The sequence below is a fragment of the Gossypium hirsutum genome, chromosome A12, assembly GCF_007990345.1.
Source record: "Gossypium hirsutum isolate 1008001.06 chromosome A12, Gossypium_hirsutum_v2.1, whole genome shotgun sequence".
Classification (NCBI taxonomy): domain Eukaryota; kingdom Viridiplantae; phylum Streptophyta; class Magnoliopsida; order Malvales; family Malvaceae; genus Gossypium; species Gossypium hirsutum.
In genome coordinates this window covers 104,236,359-104,261,433 of record NC_053435.1, presented here as the reverse complement: position 1 = coordinate 104,261,433, position 25,075 = coordinate 104,236,359, and the positions used below count along the sequence as shown (strand labels likewise).

Genomic DNA, 25,075 nt, shown 5'->3' with positions numbered 1-25,075 from the left:
AACTATAACTTTTTTTTTCCTTTTCTTTTTCCAGCCTTTTTAAAGTCAAATACATTACAAGATAGAGCTAGCCAATGCAATTATTATTGGATGAAGAATGAATGAATGAATTTATTATAAATTGAACCACTTTTTTTTATTATAAAAAAAAGTAAAACTTAAAAGATTAAATTACATTGATAAAATTGAAAGCGCCACTAACTTTATCATTTTTAAGAGTTTCTAATAGTTTTGTAAGAGTTTTGTCAAAATATTAATTCACTCCAAATTAACTCGATTCGCAATTTAATTGGCCTCTCTTAGGATATAACTGATCATCTCATGCTCAAAGCTTCGTAATTGTTGTTGGTTCTGCCTAACTAATGTTGATATTGAGCTAGTAAAATCACCTCTCTGCAAAGCGTGAATTATTTCAAGACTATGTGGTAAGAACTTGCAATTAAAATTTCAGATTATTTTTTTTTGGAAAAAGGTGTTTTGTATTCAAACTCAAAACACTTCAAATTTGAAGCGAGGTTCTTTTTTCTTTTAAATTATTTTTACAATACACTTTTTAGTCCCTTCAAAATTTAAATATTCCAAGTTAGCACTGCTGGTAGCTAGCATTACCATTTGCTTTTATTTTATACAAAAAGTTATTTTCTTTATGTCTCCATCTCTGTTTTTCTTTTCATAATCAAATTTTCTTTTAAAATAAAGGTTTATATATCTAAATATTTAACAAGTAAATATGAATTGAGTAGCACTCTTCCTTGGCGTTTCTTAACAAACAAAGTTATATTTTTACAATTAATACTAATTAGAGATTAATAATTAATAATATGAAAAAGAAACCATTGGAAGAACCAACCATGGAATTTTTCGCAATTAATATACTTGATAAAAAGAAAACAGGGGCAGGACAGTAATTTAATGATTCCCTTAGTATTCCACGACACCCACAGCCTATTGGCCCGTTTGAACACCGTCACGAGGCGCACGTAGAAGTCAAGTAACACATGTAAGTTGTAACGTACTTCTGTTTCAAAAGGGTATTTTAGTAAGAGCAAAACAAAAAAACACTCTAATTCATTGCTTAGACACTCTTTCTGGTAACTTAACAGTTTCAACGCTCCAAAATCCCCCCCGCCCCCTTTTACTGCATTTTCTTTGCAACCAACCAAAGGATAAGCTAAGAAACAAGAGTTCAGGAGGGAAGAATAGGGCACCTTAAAGATTGACTCTTTTAGAGATTTTTGATTTTGGGTCTTTTTCTTTTTTAAGCAAATGGCTAGTGGTGGTGGAAATAATAGGAATGGGACTCATAGGAACTCTCTCAAAGGAACGACAACAACATCAACAGTATCAACAGATAAGCCACTCTCTGTGAATTCCAACCCTTCAAAGCCTGCATTCAAAAACAAGTCTTCGCCTTTGACCGGTGCTTCTTCCGGGTTAAGGAAGAGTAGCCCCGGATCACTTGGAGGTGGAGCTGCCAAAGATGATGCTGGAGGTTTGTTTCAGGGTTTTGTTTGAGATCTTCGTTGGTGCATTTTTCTTGGTTATCTTATAAAAGTTGTTTTTCGTGGAGTTTTTTTTTCTTTCCCTGTTTTAGAGTGTCGGATATCTGAAAATTTTCTTATAATTGAGAAGTGATTGAAGAGAATTTCGTAAGTTGTTTCCCGTTAAAGTAATTTGATAAATTATGCAATCTAAAATCTTTTTAATTAGCAATCACACTTATTCATGGTTAGATAAGTTCCAGACTATTCCAGGATTTGAGCTGTTGGTGCTCATGGATCTCTAATTAGATATGAATTAGTCATAAACTATCACGACCTGATACAGTCCGCTAGGCATAGCCAAGGGCTGCAACATTAGAACATAATTCGGAATTATCCTTTTTGGGCCCCACAAGTTTATTAAGGGTTTGTCACATTGGTCTCAGTTCTGCAGAGTGCACTCATACGTGTGTTCTCATGATACTGCTTATGCTCTGCTGGCTGGGTCCGGTCATGACATAAAAAGGTGCCACCCTTGATGCTTCTCCAGAGATACGAACCCACATCACAAACCACAAATGAGGGTTTGTCTCGAGAGATTCAAACCCTCAAATGAATGCATTGTACAGAATGTGTATATCTGAAGGCGGTCACCTTAAGATGGCAAAACCTTAAGGGGCCTATGGGCAAAAGACAATTCCGGCTTACATTCTCTGGCACGGCCTATGCCCCATGGATTAGGTCGAGTCGTGACATACAGCATTCTTAATATTCACTTTGAATATTTGATATCTTTTTTCTTATTTTTAGTATGTTTATAATGCTGACAATTTTTAAAGCTTAATATTTGCTTATCTTTCAGTGCCCTTATTCAGGGCTGCCAAACGTAAGATTCTTAGTCAATTCAATCTTTACAAAGAAAAAGGATCAGGGTGATGATAATAGCTTGCCTAGTATTGATTTTTCTTGACGAGTATGATCAGCGTTCTATTTTTTTGCTTGTTCTGTATATTTTATTTGTTAATTTGAAGCCTTTATGTTTCTCTTCAGTTCCTGGAAGAGTTCGAGTGGCTGTAAGGTTACGTCCACGTAATGCAGAAGAGTCAGTAGCAGATGCTGATTTTGCTGATTGTGTAGAACTTCAACCAGAGGTATTATATTGCTATCTGACAGTTGGATATGCAGGGAATACAATTCTCAGTGACCTTAAATTTGTTAGATGTCTTTATCTGCTTTCTTTTATCTGTATGATCTTGAAGTACAAATGATTGAGAAAAAGCTAAGAGAAGGGCATATCGATTATATTTTGTCAGGGTTGGCATCTTGAGGGATGCATCAGCCTAAAAGTGAGTTTATTCAAATGAAAATGGAGAAAAGTAGCAAATTCTTGAATAATTATCACTTCATTTCAATTAGTCAAGAAGGATTTAGTTTCTAACCACCTAAGAAAAAGCGAAGTCGACATGCCTGTACTTGTGCACGTAGCTCACCTAACTAGCTTTTAGATTTATTGAAATTAACTCCCATCCAGTTTCTGTAAGTGTTTATTACTTGAGTTTGGTGAAGTTCTCACCAATGCTTCAACTTTTCTCTTTCAGCTTAAAAGGTTAAAGCTTCGCAAAAACAATTGGGACACAGATACCTATGAGTTTGATGAAGTGCTGACAGAGTTTGCATCGCAAAAGCGTGTGTATGAAGTTGTTGCAAAGCCAGTTGTTGAGGTTTGAGTACATGGCTTTTCTAATTGTACCAGAATTTGTTAGAATTTTACTTGTTATTAGTTATTCTTCCTTGGCAACAGCAGAGGCGGTGGCTGAAAATAGTTTCAACCTATCATTGTGTTTTGTGTTGGTCTTCTCCCAAGTTATCAATTGTTTTGTTCTGCTGTACATAACTGCTGTGTTTGGTCATAGCTTATAAAGGATTTGGTGCCTTTTTTGATGCATTATTCATTTTATTAACAAGGTCATTGTGAATTTGTGTTCATAGGGTGTTTTGGATGGTTACAATGGGACAATCATGGCTTATGGTCAGACTGGTACGGGCAAAACATATACTCTTGGTCGACTTGGGGAGGAAGATACAGCTAATCGTGGAATAATGGTCCGTGCTATGGAGGATATTTTGGCAGAAGTTTCACCAGAAATTGATTCTGTTTTGGTCTCCTATTTGCAGGTTGCATATTAGATATTCTTTTCTGGGAGATACATATTACTGCAGATCTTGGTATTTGATTTCTGATATTTTCATGAATTGTGCTAATTGGTCTAAGCTTACTTTTCTTTTAGAAATTTTTTTTTATCATTTTCTCCAAAGTTACAAGAGCTTTAAATTTTAATGTGCCTAATAGCACTGTTCATTGAAAATTTCTGCAGCTCTACATGGAGAGCTTACAGGATCTTCTTGATCCTACTAATGATAACATTTCCATTGTTGAAGAGCCTAAATCTGGAGATGTTTCACTACCTGGGGCTACCCTTGTAGAAATAAGAGATCAGCAGAGTTTCTTGGAATTACTACGGTTAGGAGAAGCTCACCGTCATGCTGCGAACACAAAATTGAACACTGAATCTTCTCGCAGTCATGCCCTTTTGATGGTGAATTAATTTAATTAAGATATTATTGTACTAACTTATTTGTTGGAGGACATGATTGATCTTCATTTATCTTATCACCCCATTAATTATCTCTTACTGCTTTAGGTGCACGTGAAGAGGACTGTCAAAGGAAGAGAACCTGCTCATTCAAGTGACAATGGTAACAGTACTAGCATGGCTAGATCTCTTAGGCCTCCACTCGTACGAAAGGGCAAGTTAGTTGTTGTAGATCTTGCTGGTTCAGAGCGAATTGATAAGTCAGGTAATGAAATTGGGAGCAAAAAGCTCTCTCCATCAGTTTGACTGTTTATGTGATAATTGATCCTACTTTCCACCTTTTTTTACTTGTGAAAAAGCATCTTCTCTTGTTTCTCCTGCAAGCTGAACTTTTTTTTTTTTTGCTATTACTTTGCAGGGAGTGATGGCCATACACGTGAGGAAGCCAAATCTATCAATCTTTCCCTTAGTGCATTAGGGAAATGCATTAATGCACTAGCAGAGAATAGTGCTCATGTTCCTGTTCGTGATTCAAAGCTTACTAGATTGCTTCGAGATTCATTTGGAGGTAAATGGATCACTTTTTTTTCTCTCTGTTATTACTTACTGAGCTATTATTCTATGCATCTCACTAATGTACATGTAGTTATAGACACAGATGTTCTGAATTAGACTTATATCTGCTAAATTATACAATCTTGTTCTGTAGCATCTTAAGTCCCATTTGAACAAGACCAGCATCTTCCATAGTGCAAATTTTTTTGCTGACATTTGTTTCTTTAACAGGCACAGCAAGAACATCATTGGTTATAACCGTAGGTCCATCTCCACGTCATCGTGGAGAAACAGCTAGTACTATAATGTTTGGACAGAGGGTGGGTTAAAGAACAACTTCCTTTATTTTACTTAATTCATCTTATTTTACAAAACAGCTGGTACTTAAGCCATTCGATTGCTCAATATATGCACTTCCTTGCCTTCTATAGGCTATGAAAGTGGAGAATATGTTGAAACTCAAGGAAGAATTTGATTATAAAAGTTTGGCTCGAAGACTAGACATACAATTAGACAAATTGATTATGGAGCATGAGAGGAAGCAGAAAGCATTTGAAGTTGAGATTGAAAGAATAACAGCAGAGGCACAAAACCGAATTTCTGAGGCTGAAAGAAACTATGCTGATGCAGTGGAGGTAAGAATTTTTTTCCTGTTTTGCATTTGTTGGTTTGCATATGCATGCATTTGTGTGAAGTTTGTGTCATGTGGAGGGAAAGAGAGAAGTTTTTTACCCTTGAAATTCTCTTTTAATTTGTCGATATTCTAAATTCAGCTGGCAAGCGGTGTCTACTTTGCTAATCTGTATAATGCTATAAAATTTATCACAGTCATAACTTTACCAGTTTTTTCTACCAGAAAGAAAGGGATAATTGTCGTAGAAATTTCTGCATGGTTTTGAATAACATGATGTGTAAAATGTGTAACATAGATCTTGTTAGTGATTAGAAAAGGGGTGCTTTCATTGTCATATACCTCTAAATTTAAGGACCTCTAAATTTAAGGATGGGATGGTATGAAATATGATTAGAAATCAAAAGGGGGTTTTAGTGGGTGGAACTAAGTGTGCAGTTACCTGCTGAGCTGCTGATCATTGAACTTTGTGATAATAGGTCATGTTTTTTTTTTTTTCCCAGTGCCTTGAGTTGCTCTAATTTATACTTGATGCATACTGAAATTGGTAACTTCTTCTTGTTGCAGAAGGAAAGACTGAAGTATCAAAAGGATTATATGGAATCAATAAAGAAGCTTGAGGAGAAATGGATGATGAATCTGCAAAATCAGGGCAATGAAAGAAAGGTGGAAATATAATAATTGTGTAGGACTATCTCTCTTATTACATGATTTTGATTTTGATAGCTCGTACAACTGAATTTAGGGAGCTGCCATATTTTGTCTTTTTCTTCATTTCTTTTGTTACTTTTTCTCTAGGTTTTTTTTGTCACTTATAGCTATTTTTATCCTCATTTTATTATGTCTGCCCTTTTTTTATCCCACGTAGGAGCAGATGGTACACATTGCTGGGGAAGTTGCCGAGGTAAAAAAGTTACTTAGCAAAGAAACTTCACTAAGGAAAGCAGCCGAAGAGGAAGTTGATAACCTTAAAAGTCAACTAGCTCAACTGAAAATGTCGGAGGTAAATTCTGTGTATCTCTATTTTATTTCTGTAGCACTGCTTTCTGCTACTTATTTGGCATAGACTGGTGTCCATACTATCATACTTCTAATTTATAGGCATCGGCAAACTCTGAGATCTTGAAACTGCGAAAGATGGTGGAAGATGAGGTATGTCAAAAGGAGAAACTTGAAGGGGAAATATCAATGCTGCAAAGTCAGTTATTGCACCTAAGTTTCGAAGCAGACGAGGTATGTTATCTATGCAATCTACAAGTTTGGCATGGTCCATCCAATTATTGCTATTGATCCTGATATGAAATACTTCCATACTTCTTTCCTTTTGCCTTATAGTCCTTCATTTGCTAATTGATCATTCCTCTCCTGATGAAAATACACAAAGTATATTGTAAATGTTATAACTTTCATACTGTTTGTGTCCTTGTAATTAAACTGCAAATACAATGTTTCAAACTGTTTCCTTAAAACAGCCTGATTTAAGGAATTGAAAATTGTCTGATAGGAAGTACACTTTTATATTCGTCACCTGAGTGACAATTGCTTAATTATGCTTTATAAATTCTAACTGGACATGCATTTTGTGTTAGACTAGAAAAAGACTTGATAGAGGTGGTCCTGGGAAAGTCCCAGGCAGACTAGATTCTCCGGTTTCTCAAGTTAGATCACAGTTAAAGGATTCAGGAAATGGAGAGAAGGCCTCTGTAGCAAAACTCTTTGAACAAGGTAGTAGAAATTCCTGAATTTATATTTATATTAAGAGAACCATAATAAATAGTAGTAAACAATAACGTATTTATGGTTAATCTCTTGCTTTCTCTTACAGTGGGATTGCAAAAGATCTTGTCACTGCTTGAAGCTGAAGATGCTGATGTGCGGATTCATGCTGTGAAAGTAGTAGCAAATTTAGCTGCTGAGGGTATCTTTTCTTCCTGTCTGTTCCTGATTTACCCCATTTTTTTTGTAGCACTGACATACTTTGCTCTAAAATCAACATTGTTACGATAGAACACTTTCATGTTTAGTTTGTTGCATGTTTTCTGGCTTTTCTCATCTTGTGGAAAGCAATTTTAGTATGAGTGGAATTTTCAATCCTACATAACTGAGGATTTCGACATGGACGTATTTTCTGTTTCCTCAATCTCTTCTGTCCGGATAATAATTACTTTGATAGTGCTGGTTCTCATTAGATCTATCAATGACACTGTAAACGTCGTCTTCATTGTTCAGAAACTAATCAGCAGAAGATTGTAGAAGCTGGAGGTCTAAAGTCCTTGCTGATGCTGCTTGGAAGCTCTGAGGATGAAACCATACACAGAGTTGCAGCTGGTGCAATTGCCAATCTTGCAATGAATGGTAAAATTTAGTTCCTCTGATTCATTATTTGATACTGCTATAACTGCATTATGGTGCCACTTGCTATCAGTCTTTTCGCTTTCAATTTCTCTTCCTTTTTACACATATTACTTGTTTATTTTGTCAGAAAAAAACCGGGAACTTATAATGTCTCAAGGGGGCATTAGCTTATTATCAACGACTGCAAGTCATGCTAAGGATCCTCAAACACTTAGAATGGTTGCTGGGGCCATCGCCAATCTGTGTGGCAATGGTAAATTGCTTCATATTTTCGGTTTTTATCTGCTTCAATCCTCTTATTTGCTATGCATGTGAATTTTTTCAAGGAATGTAAATGATACGTTCTTCTGAAAGAACATAGACTGGTGTAAAGCTTAATTGAATCTGTTGGTCAATCGATAACTTCCATAAATGTTAAGTTGATCAGTAGTTTTACCTCTTTAATCAAGTACTTCATTATGTTCTCCAGATAAGCTGCAAACTAAGCTAAGAGGTGAAGGTGGTATTAAGGCTTTGCTAGAAATTGTCAAATGTGGACATCCAGATGTTCTTGCCCAAGTTGCTCGTGGAATTGCGAACTTTGCTAAATGTGAGTCAAGAGCAGCAACTCAAGGTACGTTTTCTCAGGGTACAAGTTCTTGAATTCTTTTAATCTCTCACTAGAGATCTCACGTCTAGTGTCAAGACATTGTTTAACTCATTGATGCCTTGTTAACAAAGTTTAGGGCGTATGTTCATAAACATATTTATGATATCTTCGTCTTTCGGGTGGGGTAATTGGGTTCTCAAATGGTACAGGAAGCAAAACTGGAAGATCTCTTCTGATCGAGGATGGAGCACTTCCATGGATTGTACAGAATGCTAATAGTGATGCCTCGCCAATCCGGCGCCACAATGAGCTTGCACTCTGCCACTTAGCACAACATGGTTCGTTTATTTTTCCTAAGAAAATCTTGAGACATTTCTCTTTAAAAACGTTTCTAATGAGGATCTAATTCACTACCTACATTACAGAAGTGAATGCTAAAGACATGATAAGTGAAGGTGCCTTGTGGGAACTAGTCCGCATCTCACAAGACTGTCCACGTGAAGACATAAGAACTCTTGCACATCGAACACTTGCTTCTAGCCCCGACTTCATAGCTGGACTGAAGCGGCTACGAATAAACTATTAATACAATTACGGAAAATTCGATTGAAGTATTGGACTTGAAGTGCAAAACCCCACCATCTTAAACTAATTCACACTAGAAGATTGATACTCTTCACATTCAAAAAATGCAGGAACACATATAGCCTTGCTCCTGTTGAAGTTTTGGCATGAAATAGAATGCGCTTGGCTTTGTTTATTACACACTGAACCTCTGATTTATTAATCAAATTATTATCTATGTAATCTCATATATGTAATGTATTCATCCGAGCCTGTCTGCCTTCCTGTATTGTGCAGTTTGCTAATTATAGTAAAGAAACTATTTGTATATATGAAATGGAAAGGAGGGTAACTAAGATAGGTTGTTCTTGTATATAAATAAGTTCAAAATTATTTTATTCTGTAAGGGTTGATTTGTTTTGGAAATTCATTTTGTTCGTTCTAATAAACACAAAACCCTGAATGCCCCCACTGTGCGGCTTGTTTATCTTTTTCTTTTCTTGTGATTTATTTGACTGTCAAATCACGGCTAGTCAATAAAAAGGAAAGAGCAGAAGACAGAAAGGAAGACCTGAATTCAATGAAGAAAAACAGTGCAAGAACGAATGGATAAGTCTAATAGGATTGGCTTTTAAGGAAAAAAAAAGAAGAAGCAGACAGCTGTGAGTTTTAAAGATGGAGATCAGTTGCAGTTCAGAGAATCTCTCCTTCTTTGAATCCCAAAAATAGACAGATAAGTATGAGAGTGAGAGATGCTAAATTTAGAGCCCACATTAGTGTTGGTCGTGGCCTTTTTTATGCAAGTGTTTTGTGGTATTGCCTCGAAAAGGAGCTTGTTCAGAGCAATGCACGTGTAAACCAGTACTCCACCTAATAATTTCATGTCTCCCTTATCCACTATCTTTCTTTCTCTCTCAAGAAACAAAACATTTGGAAACTATAATACTGCCCATGCCTCTTTACATAAACACACCAGCAATATAATGAGAGAAACTTAATTTGTACTTATTGCTAGGCGCTAGCTGCCTTCCTAGTCCTATGCATGGGTGATCATCATCATCATAAAGAGGTAATGTTAACAAGAGAAAAGATATTATAGCTACTTTTGCGTATAAGAAAGAACCTTCCTTTTCTGGAGGAGACTTGCGTATGTGTATGTAACTGTGTCTATATATGAACAAGTAATCAAATGTAAAATCACACAACAAAAATGACATGCATGGATATAATAGCAGCTTCCTTCAATGGGGGAAATATTATGAGAATTTCGTGGAGCTGCAGCAAGAAAAATATATTGAAAAAGCAGTACTGTAAGTAACCTATAGTATTTTGGAAGCTGTCCCTTTCTTCTTCTTATTCTCATGAAATCAAACTACGAACTTACTGTCATTCAATCAGCATGCAGGTATATATATGACCTACTCATCAAATTAAATTCAGTAAAGGAAGGAAAAAAAGAGAAAAAGTAACAGTAAAAGAAACTAAAACCTGAAAATGTTGCTCAACAAACCCAAATTTCCTAGCTATACAAATTAAACTTGTGTAGTCTTTGATTGTTATAGCTGAAGGTGAAACGGGATTAACCAACACTCGCATCATTAAGTGGTGAAAACTGTTAGCTAGAATGGAGGGCGACCAGTAGCCCAAAATGCCTCACTTGGTAACTGAATAGAATTGAGAAGATTAGGTGGTAATCCATGAAAAAGAGGCGCATTTGACTCAGCCAAGGCTTGCTGCTGCTGCGGCTGTTGTTGTTGCCCTCCAACTGCAGCGGGTGATCCAATTCCATCTCCTTGCACTGGAAGCTGTCCTTCATCTTCTTCTTCCAATGGAAGCCGCTCATATGCGGCGTTACTAAAAGAAGCTGCCATAATCACAACCGGGCCTGAACAAGTGAGTGTCCCAACAACACTACCGCCCACAACTTGGCCTTGTCCGCCAGCCAAATATATGGTTATCCCCGTAGCAGCCGGCGGTGCAGGTGGAGGCAAAAATGATCCCGCCAATGACAGTATCTCAAATCGGCCATGTAAGTTGACAACTGCACCAGCCGAGGCTGGTTGCCTAAGGGTCACATTCGTGACGGTCCCAGTCCCACTCATTATGCAAACTCCCCTCTGACGTCTTCTAGCAAAGGTTGCGACGCTTTCAACAATGTCACATCCATCCCCTATCTCCATGACATGCGTGCGTAAAGCGTTGGCACTGTCTCGGTTGATGATGATAGGTGGCTTAGGTTTGTTCTTGGATCCAGCGGGCCTGCCTCGTGGTCTTCGATTGAACTCTCCTTCACTATAGCCTTGAAGGCTAAGCTCTTTGCCTTCGTTATTGGCGCTGCTGTTGTTGTTGTTGTTATTGTTGATATCGTCCCGATCCCTTTTCTTAACCCCACTGCTGCTTCCACTTTGCTCATCTTCAGAGTTTTGGTGATGATGGTACTGATTTTCTTGCTGTTGAAGCTGAGGATGGTGGTGAAGATTGAAATCTCGCATATGAAATGGAGGTGGAAGAGAGAGGCCATGTGATGATGAAACTGGATCCATGCTATATAATACTTTTGTTTTTTACAATCTCGAAGCGATCTCAACTTACATACAAAAACAGGAATCCCAGACCAAAAACATCAAAGAAAATAATAAAAAGCTAGCTTGTAAAAGAATTAAAGGAAGATAGTGGAAGCAAAAGAGACTAAAAGAGAATATATATAATAGCAACAGTGAACAGAGTGCTTGGATTGGACAGCTCTTTTCTTTTTCTTCTGGCTTTGCTTTCAGGGTTTTGAGCTTTGAAGTTGTTTAATGGAGTAGTAGGAAGCACACCAGCATCCCATGGTTTCAGCTGAATTCCATCATGGTTTTACACAAGAGTTTGGGATGTTAGAGAGAAATTAAAAGAGAGGATGGGGAGTTTAGGGTTATATAAATTGAGTTGGCAAAGATTGGCTTTGGTGGGCGGTGGAGAGTGGTGAGAGGTCCCCACTTCTCCTCTTTCTTTCCCAATGTTTAAATATGTAGTAGACATGGTTTGGTTAAAATGTACTAAATATTTTCCAATCCATCTCCATCATATATACTATATTACTGTTACAAGTTACATTACAATGATGGAGAGCAGGGGTTTACAATTTTAATTTTTAATTTTAATGTTAATTGACCCTATATTATTTACATAATTTTTTTTATTGAATTAATAACACAGCTCACATATGACATATTTCTTTAAAATAAAAAATGCAAATATAAATATATATATATATATATCCATCTTAAAGTTCATGGTACTAAGAATTAAAATTTCTTTGTTTATCTTCTGTTTTTATTTTATATCTTTTCAGAATCTGTAATTTCTTCTTCCAATAATATTATCTTTAATATTTAAATTTAAATTCTCTTCCTAAAAATATAATGTGCATTGCTATCCTCTCTCTTAATTTACGAATTGAATTTTCTTTTCCAATCAGGTATATTACATGAGCTTCTTGTATACAAATTTTGTTAAAAAGAAAAACCCTAATATGTTAATGTTAATCATATATATATAACAAAAAGTTTTAGTTTATTTTTCTTCATATTTGTTCTTTCTGACATAATGCTTAAAATTATTCATAGTTTCTCTCAATTCATAAATAGGAAGATAATATGCTTCAGTACACTCAAACTCACGTACCCTGCATTGTCTGCGAAACTAAGACTTAATCTACAAAAATTTCAATTTCTTAAAAAGAAAAAGAAGCTATATATGTAAATAGATTTGTAATTCCTAAATTATGTTTAGCTGCTTATTTAAAGGAAATGATTGGAATGAAAAAATAAGTTAAGAGTGAGGGTAAAAGTATGAGCGTTTCACTTTTCATACATTTCACATGACCACCACCACCTGACTTTGACCCTACAAAAGGCAAACTAAGCTCAATATTTAACGTTGGGTCCACATCCTTTATAGATTCTAAAATGGACACGTGTCTCTACCCCCTATCTTTTTAAGTACGGGGTCCTCCATTCTATTCTTCTCAGTCATATTTACGTTACCTGTAAGTACACCCTATACATTGGTAAAGTTCCTCCTCCCCCATTAAAGCATTCATTATTTATTGGAGGTGTTTATAAAATTAGGTTTAATTCTCACTCCCTTTTATTCTATTTTCTTTTAACATTAACGAATATAAAACAGCTTGTCCACGAAAAAGAGTGTATATAACGAGCTGTTGGCACAAATAAATTATATATATTCAATCACATGCTATTTATATCTAATAAAAAAGAAAGTTAAAAAGGAAAAAATATTAGAGATCCAATCTTTGGGGGGGCTTAAACACATGGTAAATCTTGTCGCATTCATTCATATATATATATATTACGTTCAGAGACTGATAAATTCCATAAAAACAGGTAGTTGTAATAGAATGTGAGTGGTTAAGGTTTATTAATGAGTTCTCTCATTTTACATATATATAGGGGAGGAAAGAAGGAATGGAGGTGTAAAGTAAAGGGCGGCATAATCCAGAGGTGTTGGGGGTGGGGCTGAGTGAGTGACCAAAGAGCGTGGGAGGCGCTGACAGGGAAGCACAACGTAAGGCAATGGCAATGGCAATGGCTCACTTTGCAATATGCAGGCGGAGAGAGAGAAAAGAAAAGTTGTTGGTATTTGCATGTTACTATAAATTAATGTTGGTAGGCTGCCAGCCTACGGCCAACGGCTGAGCTTAAAGAAAAAAACAAAGAATCCAGAGAAACCAAACCAAACCAACCCCTCCCCCCTAAAATTCTGGTAGTAATTAACTAGTACAGCTACATCATTGTTGTCTTTATCTTGCAAAACCATGCATTAGTGGATGCTATAAAATAGTTAAATATAAAATAAATAATAATTACTAAATTTTTAGAAAGGTAAAACTTCTTCCAAAATTTTTCTTCTCTTTATCACAATCAAGCGATCAGGGTGGCTAGCACTTATCAATTATAACTAACAATTAAAATATATGAAAAAAAATAATACTCCAACTAAAGGTAGCACCAAGATTAACTCAATAACTAACTAAAATTAGAACAAATCTGGAAAAAAATCATAGGGTGAGACTTCGACATTAACATTGAGAACATATATTAAATTTTTTTATTAATACAACATCGATAGAAGATATACATATAACCCATATTATCTAGATACCCGAATATTAAAAATATCATCTAAATACAAAGAAAACCAAGACCCTGACAAATCTCAGCAGCATGTATTAAAATGAAATATCATAATTTGTCTGAAATGTCTTTTGCTCTTTCCTCATAAGCTTGGATTAGTTTTGATGTTATCCAAGGGTGGCAGCCAAACCCCAAATTAATTGGATATGTATGAAAAAAGAGGGGAATCAAACCTTTTGGTTCTTTAGAATTTAATTATCAGACCAATGATGTTTGAAAACTGAAATATAATTAGTAAAAGAAATCATTGATACTATCATCATTAAATAAAGAATTTCTCAGCCTATGGAAAATTAAATCTTTAATGGAACATAAGATAACGGTATGTAAGAGCAATTTTTTTTTTTAAATTGTAAACATAGGATTCACAAAAAGCTGTTATTTCATTATTATCAGTATCATGTTATATGCTAATATTTGTTTAATGTTCATTTTCAGATGACTCCAAAACAAAGTGTTTGGATTTTTTTCCCCCCAATTTTTTGCTCTTGGATTGTGGTAGTCGCTTACCATCCGAATATAAATATATCTATTGACAGATATAATTTGATGGAATGCTTGGAGATCAAGTTAATGTTGGCCTTTCTCATAAATAATTTATCATTCCTCGTATTATTATTATTTTTTTTAATTTGTAAATTGTTTACAATTTCATTTCATTTATTTATCGAGATTATTTTATGAATCATTCTTATTACACTCATTCGTGATCTCTTTCTAATTATTTTATAATATTTTAGTAAATTTTTTTATGTCATTGACACATAATTTTGATAATTTTTTACTCTAACCTTGAACTTTAAATCCAAACTCGACTCCTAAATCTTAAACCTTAATCTTAGAGTTCGGGGTTAAAAAATTATCAAAATTATATATTAAAGACATGAAAAAAATTATTAAAATATCATTAAATAATTATAAAAAGACCATGAATAATGTGATAGAAAATATTCATAAAATAATTTCTGATATATTCCTGCTTATTTGGATGAAATAAATTAAGATTTAATATTAATTAACTCCAATTATGCTAGCTGAGAAAGGAGAAATAGGTCCCACTGCTGAAATCAGAAATTTATGTACACAAGTGATTGAAAATTGTTAGATTCGAGATGTTGAAAGACAAAAGAAAAAAGACTAACACTACACTTTTCCATTATTTACACCATTTTCAGGATGTTTTATGCTCTTTGAGAGAATCAAGCAAGCTTCTATAGGACATATATAAACAAATTTGTTGAAGATTGGATTCTGAATTAAACCCTCAATACAGTTTTGTATATCAAATTTATAAAGACGATTAGTTTATAGAATAGAGGCAATTCGTGGAATGCCTAATAAAGTGAACCGGTTGGTATTTTATATGTTATAGCACCTATAATTAGCTCCATTCTATAAATATATCATTTTTTTCAAGCATTTAACTTACGATAGGTTTGGATAGACAGTGTATTTAACTGAGGTTAAAAACAGCGGTGACAGTAAGATTAGATATTGTAGCGTAAGATAAAAAATAAACAAAACACACCGCACTTCATCACCCATCCATACTCACCCTTAATATCCTCAATTAAATTCAAATTTAAAAGTTTTTTATAGTTTATCTATAAGATAAAAGACTTTGTACATTGTTGTATTTTCTTTTTCTTTAATTTAGATAGTACGAAACTATATAAATTATAATACTATCAATACGAAAAAAATTTCATATTTGGTAATTTCTTATAAATATTAATAACCATAAATTGTATAAAAAAAGATTTAGTAATTTCCTTTTCCTTTTTCATTTAGATAGAAAATAATATGAATCATATAGTCACTTTTACTAATAAAATGTTAAAAAAAATACCCCCCAAAAAAGGGGTCAAGTTTGAAAGTAACTTCTTTCATAAAATATAATATTTTTATATTAATGTCATATTAATGTGAAAAAACATGGGAAGTTGGGTTCTTCAACATAAGCATGCCATTGCCCACAAACCATTGAGACAGCAAAGTTTTGGAAGCTGATGATGAAACAACCTTGAAATTATCACTACTTTGAATGCTATATTGGCTACTCACACTAAACAATCTTATCTTAACAATGTTGTTATCTCATTATACAAATCAACTAGCAATTTAATATTATAAATATAATTTTTAAGAAACCAAAATCTTGGAGGAGGGCTTAAGAAAGGAAGAAAACAAAGCCATGTGAAAGGCACCCCACCCCCATTGCCTCGAATCTGTTGTTGTCATGTTTCTTCTGCTTTTTTCTCATGTCTTACCAGTTCAAGGCTGTTGCATTGCATCCATCCCTAAACACAAATTAGCTTTCACATGTCGGGGGGGTTTTTAATTATGGATTTTAGTCAAAGTCAATAGAGAGTATTGGACTTTTTAAGATTAGAACGCCTAAGGAAACGACAAATCAAGGTGCCTCCATGTGATTGATCCATGGCAACCGATGTGGAACCATGTTGATTGTTGGCCATAAAATTAATTAATTAATCATCATCATTAATCAAGCTGCTAATGAAATAAATTTAACATTTTATTTCAACCAACAATTTCCCCTTGATGTTGAATTATTCATGTATGAACTTGGACTTATTATTGATGGCCATCCATATTGGAATCCTTCAAAAGTTGCATGAATTTGTTAATTATTATTATACTAATTAATGTATGTGCGAATGATATAAGACCTTTTTTCCTGCAATTATCATGTCGTAGTTAATCATGTTGCAAAAGCGTGATGCTATTTGCTGGGTTTTTCTTTTTCTTTCTTTTTTTTTATTCTAAAGACAAATACTAGAATTACATTAACCGGAAAGAAGTATCAAAACTAAAATTTGAAACTTAATTCCCTAAATTAACATAATTTAATTCTATTTTTATGATATTGTTAGTCACTCCTAATTAATATTATGATACAAAAATTATATTTTTCCTATTAATATGATGAGCTAAAGTTTTTTTTTTTGTTTTCCTTGTTATCATTCAAACACATCCCCCCCTTAAATTTCAATTAACCATATTCAAGAAGTAATAAATTTACAGGTTAATTTTATTTTTTTTTAACAATGTTATCAATTAAAACCTAACATTATATAAATATGGTTAAATTTTATTATTAATTTTTATACTTTACGAAAGTAGTGAGTTTAATCCCTATTCTTTATTTTAATTAATTTTAATCTTGTACTTTTCGAAATAGTCAATTTTAGTCCTTTGTTTCATGAATTTTGAAATTTTAATCTTAACTTAAATAATGACAATTAAATTTATTTGGTTGGTTATTACTAAACCTACACTCTACATATGGTTTTATATTTAATTCATATAATAAAATTGAATCATTTTAAATCCTTATACTTTTTAAATTTTAAAATTTTAATATGCAAATGACAATCATTAATCCGTTAACTAAATTTTTTAGTAATATGTAAATAGTAAGTTGACATGATATCACAAATATTGATATATTTGTCGCCTCAAAATTTTAAAATAACAAAACTTAATAAATTTAATAATTATCATTTGATAAGGACTGAAATTTTAAAACTTTCATCTAATAGCAGAATTTAACCTAGAAATCAAAGTATGCAAAATTAAAATAGAGGAATTAAGTTGGAGACTAAAATCATGATTAAACCCCAAAACTGAAGTATCTTTTCTGTTGGTTCTTTGTAACTTCTGGGGAATTGGGCACTAACAATAAACCCAACCCATTTTGAACTTGTGTTGTAAATTGGTATTAAATTGGACCCAAGTATGAAATTAAAAGCAGCACTGATGAGAGAAAAAATGACCCATTATCAATACCTAATGGAGCTTGACTGGCTCTTTCTTTGGGGAAAACTTCATTAGGATCAATTAACTTCAAAGCATTCAAATATAACACTTTATGCAAAAACGTGCACATAAATTTGAGAAACATAATATTATTACAGCTATATCAAGCCATTTTGTTATGGGAAATAATAAACACTAACCAAGGCCCGTTCCTGCATCCTTACGAGGTGCATCGGCCTTGATACGAGGTGGTCTGACTATACGATCAATAAGCCCATATTCAAGAGCTTCTTGAGCATTGAAGCGTTTCATCCTACTTAAATCCTTGTTGACCTGCATGTCCACATTCATTGTTAGTTCTGTTTCAACAGGTAAAATAATGAACATATGAACAAGAAAAGTAACAGAAGAACAAATGAACTTTAGCCGAGAGAGCGAATGAAAGCTCGAAAAGGGAGATTTTAGGTGATTGTGTTTAGAACCCGGAGTTAAAAAAGGATGCTAGCAATGCTGAAATGAATCAAACCAAAAAAAAGGGAAGAACATTATTGTAATCACTTCAGAGATTGAGCTGTTAACATCACCTTCTCAACAGGCTGGCCTGTATTCTTAGCTAGCTCGGTGAAAAGGTAATCTCTGATTCTGAGAAGCTCATTGGCTTCATTACGGATATCATCAGCCTGTTGACATTAAATAATTTTATGATCATCAAAATGATAACAACGAAAAATTTTATTATAATTCACCACAGTAGCATGCAGCCATACCTGACCACGAGCAGCACCAGCTGGAGACTGTAGAGCAACTCTTGAAAGAGGCATTGCAAAGCGATTACCCTTCATGTATAGGAAACAAGAAACAATTATATCATATTTCCCATTTCAGCTTCAAATAACAGATGCCTCACATAAGACGTTAAAAGAAAATTTCACAGTAGGCTCTAGAAACAGCTTTGATGCACAGATCATGGATTACAAAATCCCAATAAGGTCAGGGGCGATAGCTTTTTTCTGTTGCTATTATTATATCCATACCAAAATAAAAGAAAATTCAAGAATCACTATTTGGTCAGCACAGCTAAAAAAGTCTAAAACTTTTAAAACTTTTGAGGGATAACTTCATGCATCATGCCACAAGAATTCACAGCCTACACTCGCAAAAGTAACACCACAAAGTTTACAGGTTTAGATGGAAGTGATACCTTTTCCCCAGCTGCAAGCAGGAAGCCTGCTAGATTGTAGGCATAGCCTACACAGTGGGTGCCGACAGGACTCTTCAAGCTTTTCATGGTATCATAGATAGCCAAGCTTGGGGTAAGCTGTAAACAACGCCCAGTCCATATCAGATAGTGACCAAAGATAAGAAAATAGAAATTTAAATATATACATCAGCAAAAGCATTTAAAAAAATCAAAAGAAACTTACATCCCCGCCAGGGCCATTAATGTAAAAATAAAGCCTTTTATTATCATCAATACTATCAAGGTATAACATCGTTGCCAATATTTGGTTGCTAAATTCCTCATCTATATGTTGTCCAATGAAGATAACGCGCTCTCGATACTGCATCCAAATTCCAAAGTTTTTCATTAGCCTCTAGAAGGCACATAATAGAATTCAAAGCTTGTTTGAGAGCACATGAAAACAACAGATTCAGGCAACAATGAAAATCTAGGACAGATGCTGAAACAGATTATCAAACCACTTTTCCAACTGAAAGATATCCATATAACAGTAAAACAGCAAAGGATTATAAGGGTACGTTCGAATCATCTACAGCATAACAAGACTCTGAACAGCATCCATAAACTAAGTTCTCCGGTTTATAATTAGAATTAGGTAAATTTACTCACTAGTGCATTCCATAAATCAACCCATTGCCAAGTTCCTTCACCTGGAACTCTATAGGGAACTCTTGGAGTTCCTATTGGCATCATCCCTACTCGTGACCTTGTTGCTTTGCAGCTTCGCGTTCTGCAGACAAAGAAATGCAGATATTTGAAGAACTAATTCGAAACTTGAATATAAAGTTGCCGCGTACTATCCAGTTGAGACTACATTAGATAAAGCGCTCCATTTCCATGAAATAAAATAAGGAACTAGAATACAACACTAACCATGGTAAAAAATCAGAACAAGGCAGGCATACAGCTACAAAGTAGCCATCACACATGCCAGATATGCTTAAAGGAGCAAGCTTTAAATCAAACATATTAATTATAAACACAAAAAGATGCAATTTTTTTCGTTTCCTTGGAACCAGAAACAAAATTCAAATATCACTTTTACTTACAAGAAGCAAACTGTAAAAATCCAAAATTCAAATTTATGAACTGCAAAGTTGCCCTAGAGAGTCCCATAATAAATAAGAACAAATCTCCAATTACAAGCCATTATACACGATTAATAAAAATAAGAATAAGTTAAAAGTAGAGACTGGTTACCCGCATTGGAGACTCTTATTAACTCTGGTATAGAAGTCCGCAGTCAAGTTTGGTCTACCAGTTGCAAACAAACCTTCAAAATAGTAACAATTAGCCCAAAAAAAAGGTTCAAAATTTAGGGTATATGAAAAAAGGAATTGTGTTACTCCAGAGTGAAGAAAGCAAACATACAGGGAGATTGAAGCTTCAAACCAGAGTAAACCTTAGTCCCACAACTGCAAAACAATAAACGAAGAAAATAGAAAATACCCACGTCATATATATACGTATAGAAATACACCAAGTATGTATTATACAGTAAAAGAAATATAACCTCAGAGACGGGTGATGAAGATTTGTATTAAGTGAGATTGCCATTGTTTTGGGGGTTTGAAGAATCCAAAGAGCGTTTTATTAGGAAGAAGAAATAGAAGATTGAGGGAGGGAGGGTTGATGATATAGCAAGGATCTGGTGGTGCCGTTACTATTATAGAGTTTTTGCTCCATTCTTCACACAATATTCTTCTACTAACAAAATATACCACGGATTAATTGCATGTATTAATAAAATATATTGTAATTTTTAAAATATATATATCATTAATTTTAAAAGTATATTTTTATGTGTAAAATTTTCTCTCTTTTAAGTGAAATTAAAAATTATCACTATATTTAATTTTAAATGATATTTATGATTGTACTTATAAATTAAAGATAAATTTACCATTATACTTTAACTCTATATAAAAAGTTTACATTTTATATGTTGGTAAACTATCAAAATAGTCACTTTTGTTTATCTTAGATTATATTTTAGTCACTTATGTTTGAAATGTTACGTTTTAGTTACTTCCGTTAATGTGTTGTAACATTTTAGTCACTGAGTCGTTAATTGTTATTAACAATGTAATGATAAGCTAGTGTGACACGTTAAATTATCATTTCAAACAAAAAATTTTAGGCTAAATTATATAATTGGTCCCTATATTTTTTCGTTTTGAGCAATTTAATTTTTTCTTTTATATTCTTTTAGCCTTCCTTTTTCTTTCTTTTTTTCATTCTCTTCTGCCTTTTCTTTTGTTTTCCTCCTTTCTTCATCTCTTTTGACTTAATTTTTCTATGTTTTCCATTTGTTAAAACTTATCCCTATATTTTTATTTTTTTGAACAATCTATTTTTTTTTTCTTTTCTTCTTCCCATTTAGTTTTAAGTAATAGAAAACATAAAAAAAAATTACATTAAATGAGATGGAGAATGGAGAAAAACAGAGAAAGAAGTAGAAGAGAATGAAAAAAAAAAGAAAAAAAAAGGAAAGTCAAAAGAACATAAAAGAAAAAAAATTAAATTACTCAAAACAAAAAAAATATGGAGATTAATTGTATAATTTAACCTAAAATTTTTGTTTGAAATGATGATTTAACATGTCACGTCAACTTACTGTTACACTATTAACGACTATTAACAGCTCAGTGACTAAAATGTTACAACACGTTAACGTAAGTGACTAAAGTGTAACATTTCAAACATAAGTAACTAATCAGTGACTAAAATGTTACAACACGTTAACATAAGTGACTAAAGTGTAACATTTCAAACATAAGTAACTAAAATATAACATGACGTAAACAAAAGTGACTATTTTGAGACTTTCCTCTTTTACGTTTATTTGATTGAATTTTGTCTCCACGTTTAATACTTGATTGAAATTCTCTAATCAATTTTACTTTAAAATAAATTGCAAATAATTTAATAAATTTCTTTTTTTGTATTTTATCTTAATATTTAACCTTCAATATTAATAAAAACAATTATTTTATAAAAAATAAATTTACTTTATATATGCTAATTTTCAAATATTTATTTCATTAATTTAAAAAATCTAAGCTAATTTTTTATTTTTTATATTTTATAAATTAACTTATTATTAAATATTGAAGTAAATTATTTGAAAGAAGTTTTATTATTATTATTTTTTAATATTGAGCGATAGAATTTAATTAAAAAATGATAATTGGTGGTAAAAATTAATAAAATTTTAATTTTAATGGTAAAGTTTAATAACATAAAAATTGAGTGTTAAATTTATTCATTTAAAATAAAATAAAATAATGGCAAATATTAATAAAAACAAAGTATATTCGCAAATTTTAATATTTATCTATAGTATGATGGTAAATTTACACTCTAACTTTTATTTAAAAAATTATTTGGATTTTTTAAAATAGTATAGTAAAAAAATTTTGTTAAAAAAATTAATGGTATTTTAAAGCATATTTATGGTACCAATTGTTTTAAAACTTTACAAATAAATTGTGTTGTCATCTTCGATAGGATAAATATGCTACATATAAAAAATTTAAGTTGCCATGTCAGCTGAAACCCTAAGACCTTATAATAATATATATGCGTGTGTGATTTATATAACAAATTGTTATAAATATAAAATGATAATATAATTTATATACTTTTCAAAAGTGTCAAATCATTAAATTTTTATATTTTTTAAATTCAAATACCAGAATGTACATATTTATCAAATTCAGAGCCAAAAATTATATTAATTTAATATAAAATATTATAAATTTCTTTTTTAAAACAATAAAATATTTAATTTTTTTAATTTCATATTAATATTTATATATATTTAAAATTAATTTTAAAAATAATTTTTATTATTTAAATTAAATTCAGATCTAACCGAACCGACCCGAAGTTCAAAAATGGTTACCCAACCAAGCCTAATCTTGCGACAGAGCATGCCATCAGATCTGCGATCAAGTTTACTTTAAACACAATCATAACACGATACACTAATTAACTTTATAGAGTTTCAAAGAAAAAATTGCTTGGAACCAATTTAGTATCCTCTTACATGTTAGTAGTTGCAATAACTCCTGTTAACAATCATCTAATATTTCAGCATAAGGATAATGATATACTCGAACAAGTCTTTGGAATGATAGCCAAACATATAAATAAATACAAAATCCAAATCCAAATCCAAATATAGCCCTCAATTATATCAGGGTCTGAAGTCAAAATGAAAATAGGAAGCCAGCAATTGCACATATTCATGCACTAGAATTTCTTTGTTGTTCTTTATTGGTTTTTCATATATGAGCTCCATTAAAGAAAGGATATTGAGTTCAAGAGTCAAGTTGGCTTCTCGTATGAATTCTGGTCTCTGAACTCGGATATGGCACTTCGTATCATTCCGGCGACATCAGGTTGCACGAAAAAGTGCGTGCTATCCAGCACATGTATTATAAACTTATGTGCAGCTGGCAGCGATGCATTCAAATTCACGATAAACTGTGCCATGGGAATGTCACTGCAAAATATAATGGAACAGGAATCTTTCAGCTATAATGCAGAAGGGGAACTAATAACCTGATAAACTTCGAATACACAAGCTTGTCAAAATTTATATGAGCAAATATTAATACCTTAAACACGACTATGATGGGAAAAAATAACATAAACACGATGCAAATAAATGACATTTGTATGCAACTATTTTAAACATTTAAACAGACAAGCGATCGGGTTGCTTCGACTGTGACATCAATGAATTCTAATCAAATGCCAAATGCCATGCAAACAATAGAATCACCACACTAATATCTTTAGACAGGATGGTTTTAATCTCCCATTTAGAAGCTCCAATTAATCATACGATTCCAAGAACTAAATCAAGGCTTTAGAAAGCATGGTTCTTATAGTTCTCCGATGGATGTTAGAGCTTCAAAATGAAGCTGATGTTTCCATTTAAAACTGGATTACGCTTGACCCAACCAACAAATAGAAATAGAGGAGAAAGAGATAAAGAAGCAACAATTGAACACTGAACATCAAAATATACTCGTATAGCATTAAATATCCATCTTACCAAGAAACGAACAGCCCTTTAGTCGCGTTGACCATGATGAAGCAGAAACCTTAAAATCTGAACTGCTAAACAGCCACACAGACCAGTACTTAGTAAGTGGAAAGACAAATGGATGCAAGTTAGTTAAAATAGAAAAGGAAAGGCATCTACTTAGATGCATCATACATGATGAATTTCATTTCAGAATTATTGGGGATTAAAATGAAGTATCTGATCCATATTCCCTATATTTGGGATATCATGATAAAATTGCATTCCAAGATAATATAATCTCATCAAGAACACTCTCAGCCTCTCCTAAGCTAAATTCCCAGTTTTCAAATACCCATATAAAATCAAATTCCATGAGACCACATTTCTCAGGCATCTAATAAAAAGCCCTAAACCCATTTTGTGTTACCATATCACCTAGCTTAGTTCACGAATCCAGAAGAGCTGTTTGCACAAAACTAAAGTTGCAAATTCCAAATCTATGATATGGCATGTGTGGTTGGGCACAATCCTAGCTGCCATTTCACATAAAAGATTAAAAGCTTCTTCAAACTTCCTACTTAAAAACATCTAGTTTTTACTAGAAGGAAAGGATTCCAAATAGCGGAAGCGGCGCCGTCCGCTAACGCTAAAGACCCCAATAGCGGTGTGAACAAATTTCACATCAATAGAGGTCGATCACGGCTGAAAATCGGCAGTGTAACCGAAAATAGCGGCGAGAACGGTCCGCTATTTCGGCTAAAGCAATACCTTGTAAAAAAAGGAATGGAGGAGACGGAGGTAAAAAAGAAGAAGTAGTATTTAAGACAGAGAATCAAATATGGCAGTGATGCAGAAGCAAAGAGCAGATAAATTAGGTTTTCAAACATTACCTTATTTAATTTCCTGGTCGGCAAGGGGGGGCTTTGGTCAGAGACGGGAGGAGGAGAGGAAGAGAAAGACGATGTTGAGACAGAGTGGTGGTTTTTATATTAATTTTGCTATAATTATTATTTGAATTATTATTAGGGGAACGTAAAGTTATTG

The 25,075-nt window shown here is 33.1% G+C and overlaps 4 protein-coding genes across 7 annotated transcripts; 1 reads left to right on the top strand and 3 right to left on the bottom strand.

Annotated features, from left to right (window-relative positions):
* Window positions 1–1,038: 1,038 nt before the first annotated feature.
* On the top strand, window positions 1,039–9,195 carry LOC107936412 (kinesin-like protein KIN-UA). 3 transcript variants are annotated; one of them, XM_041083517.1, is made up of 19 exons: window positions 1,039–1,492; window positions 2,532–2,632; window positions 3,080–3,202; window positions 3,471–3,656; window positions 3,857–4,078; window positions 4,184–4,340; window positions 4,494–4,643; window positions 4,862–4,950; window positions 5,062–5,265; window positions 5,829–5,927; window positions 6,130–6,264; window positions 6,363–6,494; window positions 6,851–6,986; window positions 7,087–7,179; window positions 7,491–7,616; window positions 7,744–7,869; window positions 8,086–8,229; window positions 8,415–8,543; window positions 8,631–9,195. In XM_041083517.1, exons 1-19 carry the CDS (start codon window positions 1,267–1,269, stop codon window positions 8,789–8,791), a joined length of 2,739 nt encoding a protein of 912 aa, XP_040939451.1. In that variant the 5' UTR covers window positions 1,039–1,266; the 3' UTR covers window positions 8,792–9,195. The 3 variants fall into 3 exon arrangements, 2 of the variants coding, with proteins under 2 accessions (XP_040939451.1, XP_040939452.1); XM_041083518.1 differs by having other exon boundaries at window positions 1,071–1,492; window positions 6,136–6,264; XR_005906502.1 differs by lacking the exons at window positions 8,415–8,543; window positions 8,631–9,195 and having other exon boundaries at window positions 1,071–1,492; window positions 7,745–7,869; window positions 8,086–8,143.
* A 901-nt stretch (window positions 9,196–10,096) lies between these two features.
* Window positions 10,097–11,792, bottom strand: LOC107936413 (AT-hook motif nuclear-localized protein 26). Its single transcript, XM_016869137.2, has one exon. The coding sequence runs from the start codon at window positions 11,310–11,312 to the stop codon at window positions 10,389–10,391; it is 924 nt and encodes a 307-aa protein (XP_016724626.2). The 5' UTR covers window positions 11,313–11,792; the 3' UTR covers window positions 10,097–10,388.
* Window positions 11,793–17,818: 6,026 nt separating this feature from the next.
* On the bottom strand, window positions 17,819–20,699 carry LOC107936380 (ATP-dependent Clp protease proteolytic subunit-related protein 2, chloroplastic). Its single transcript, XM_016869100.2, has 9 exons — window positions 20,504–20,699; window positions 20,362–20,405; window positions 20,191–20,263; window positions 19,600–19,720; window positions 19,172–19,309; window positions 18,949–19,065; window positions 18,515–18,583; window positions 18,332–18,427; window positions 17,819–18,080 (listed from the first exon to the last, which is right to left on the bottom strand). The coding sequence occupies exons 1-9, from the start codon at window positions 20,545–20,547 to the stop codon at window positions 17,943–17,945; spliced, it is 840 nt and encodes a 279-aa protein (XP_016724589.1). The 5' UTR covers window positions 20,548–20,699; the 3' UTR covers window positions 17,819–17,942.
* Window positions 20,700–23,105: 2,406 nt separating this feature from the next.
* LOC107936378 (general transcription and DNA repair factor IIH subunit TFB5) lies at window positions 23,106–25,075 on the bottom strand. 2 transcript variants are annotated; one of them, XM_016869097.2, is made up of 3 exons: window positions 24,922–25,075; window positions 24,059–24,120; window positions 23,106–23,500 (listed from the first exon to the last, which is right to left on the bottom strand). In XM_016869097.2, exons 2-3 carry the CDS (start codon window positions 24,091–24,093, stop codon window positions 23,323–23,325), a joined length of 213 nt encoding a protein of 70 aa, XP_016724586.1. In that variant the 5' UTR covers window positions 24,094–24,120; window positions 24,922–25,075; the 3' UTR covers window positions 23,106–23,322. The 2 variants fall into 2 exon arrangements, with proteins under 2 accessions (XP_016724586.1, XP_016724587.1); XM_016869098.2 differs by having other exon boundaries at window positions 24,059–24,123; window positions 24,922–25,063.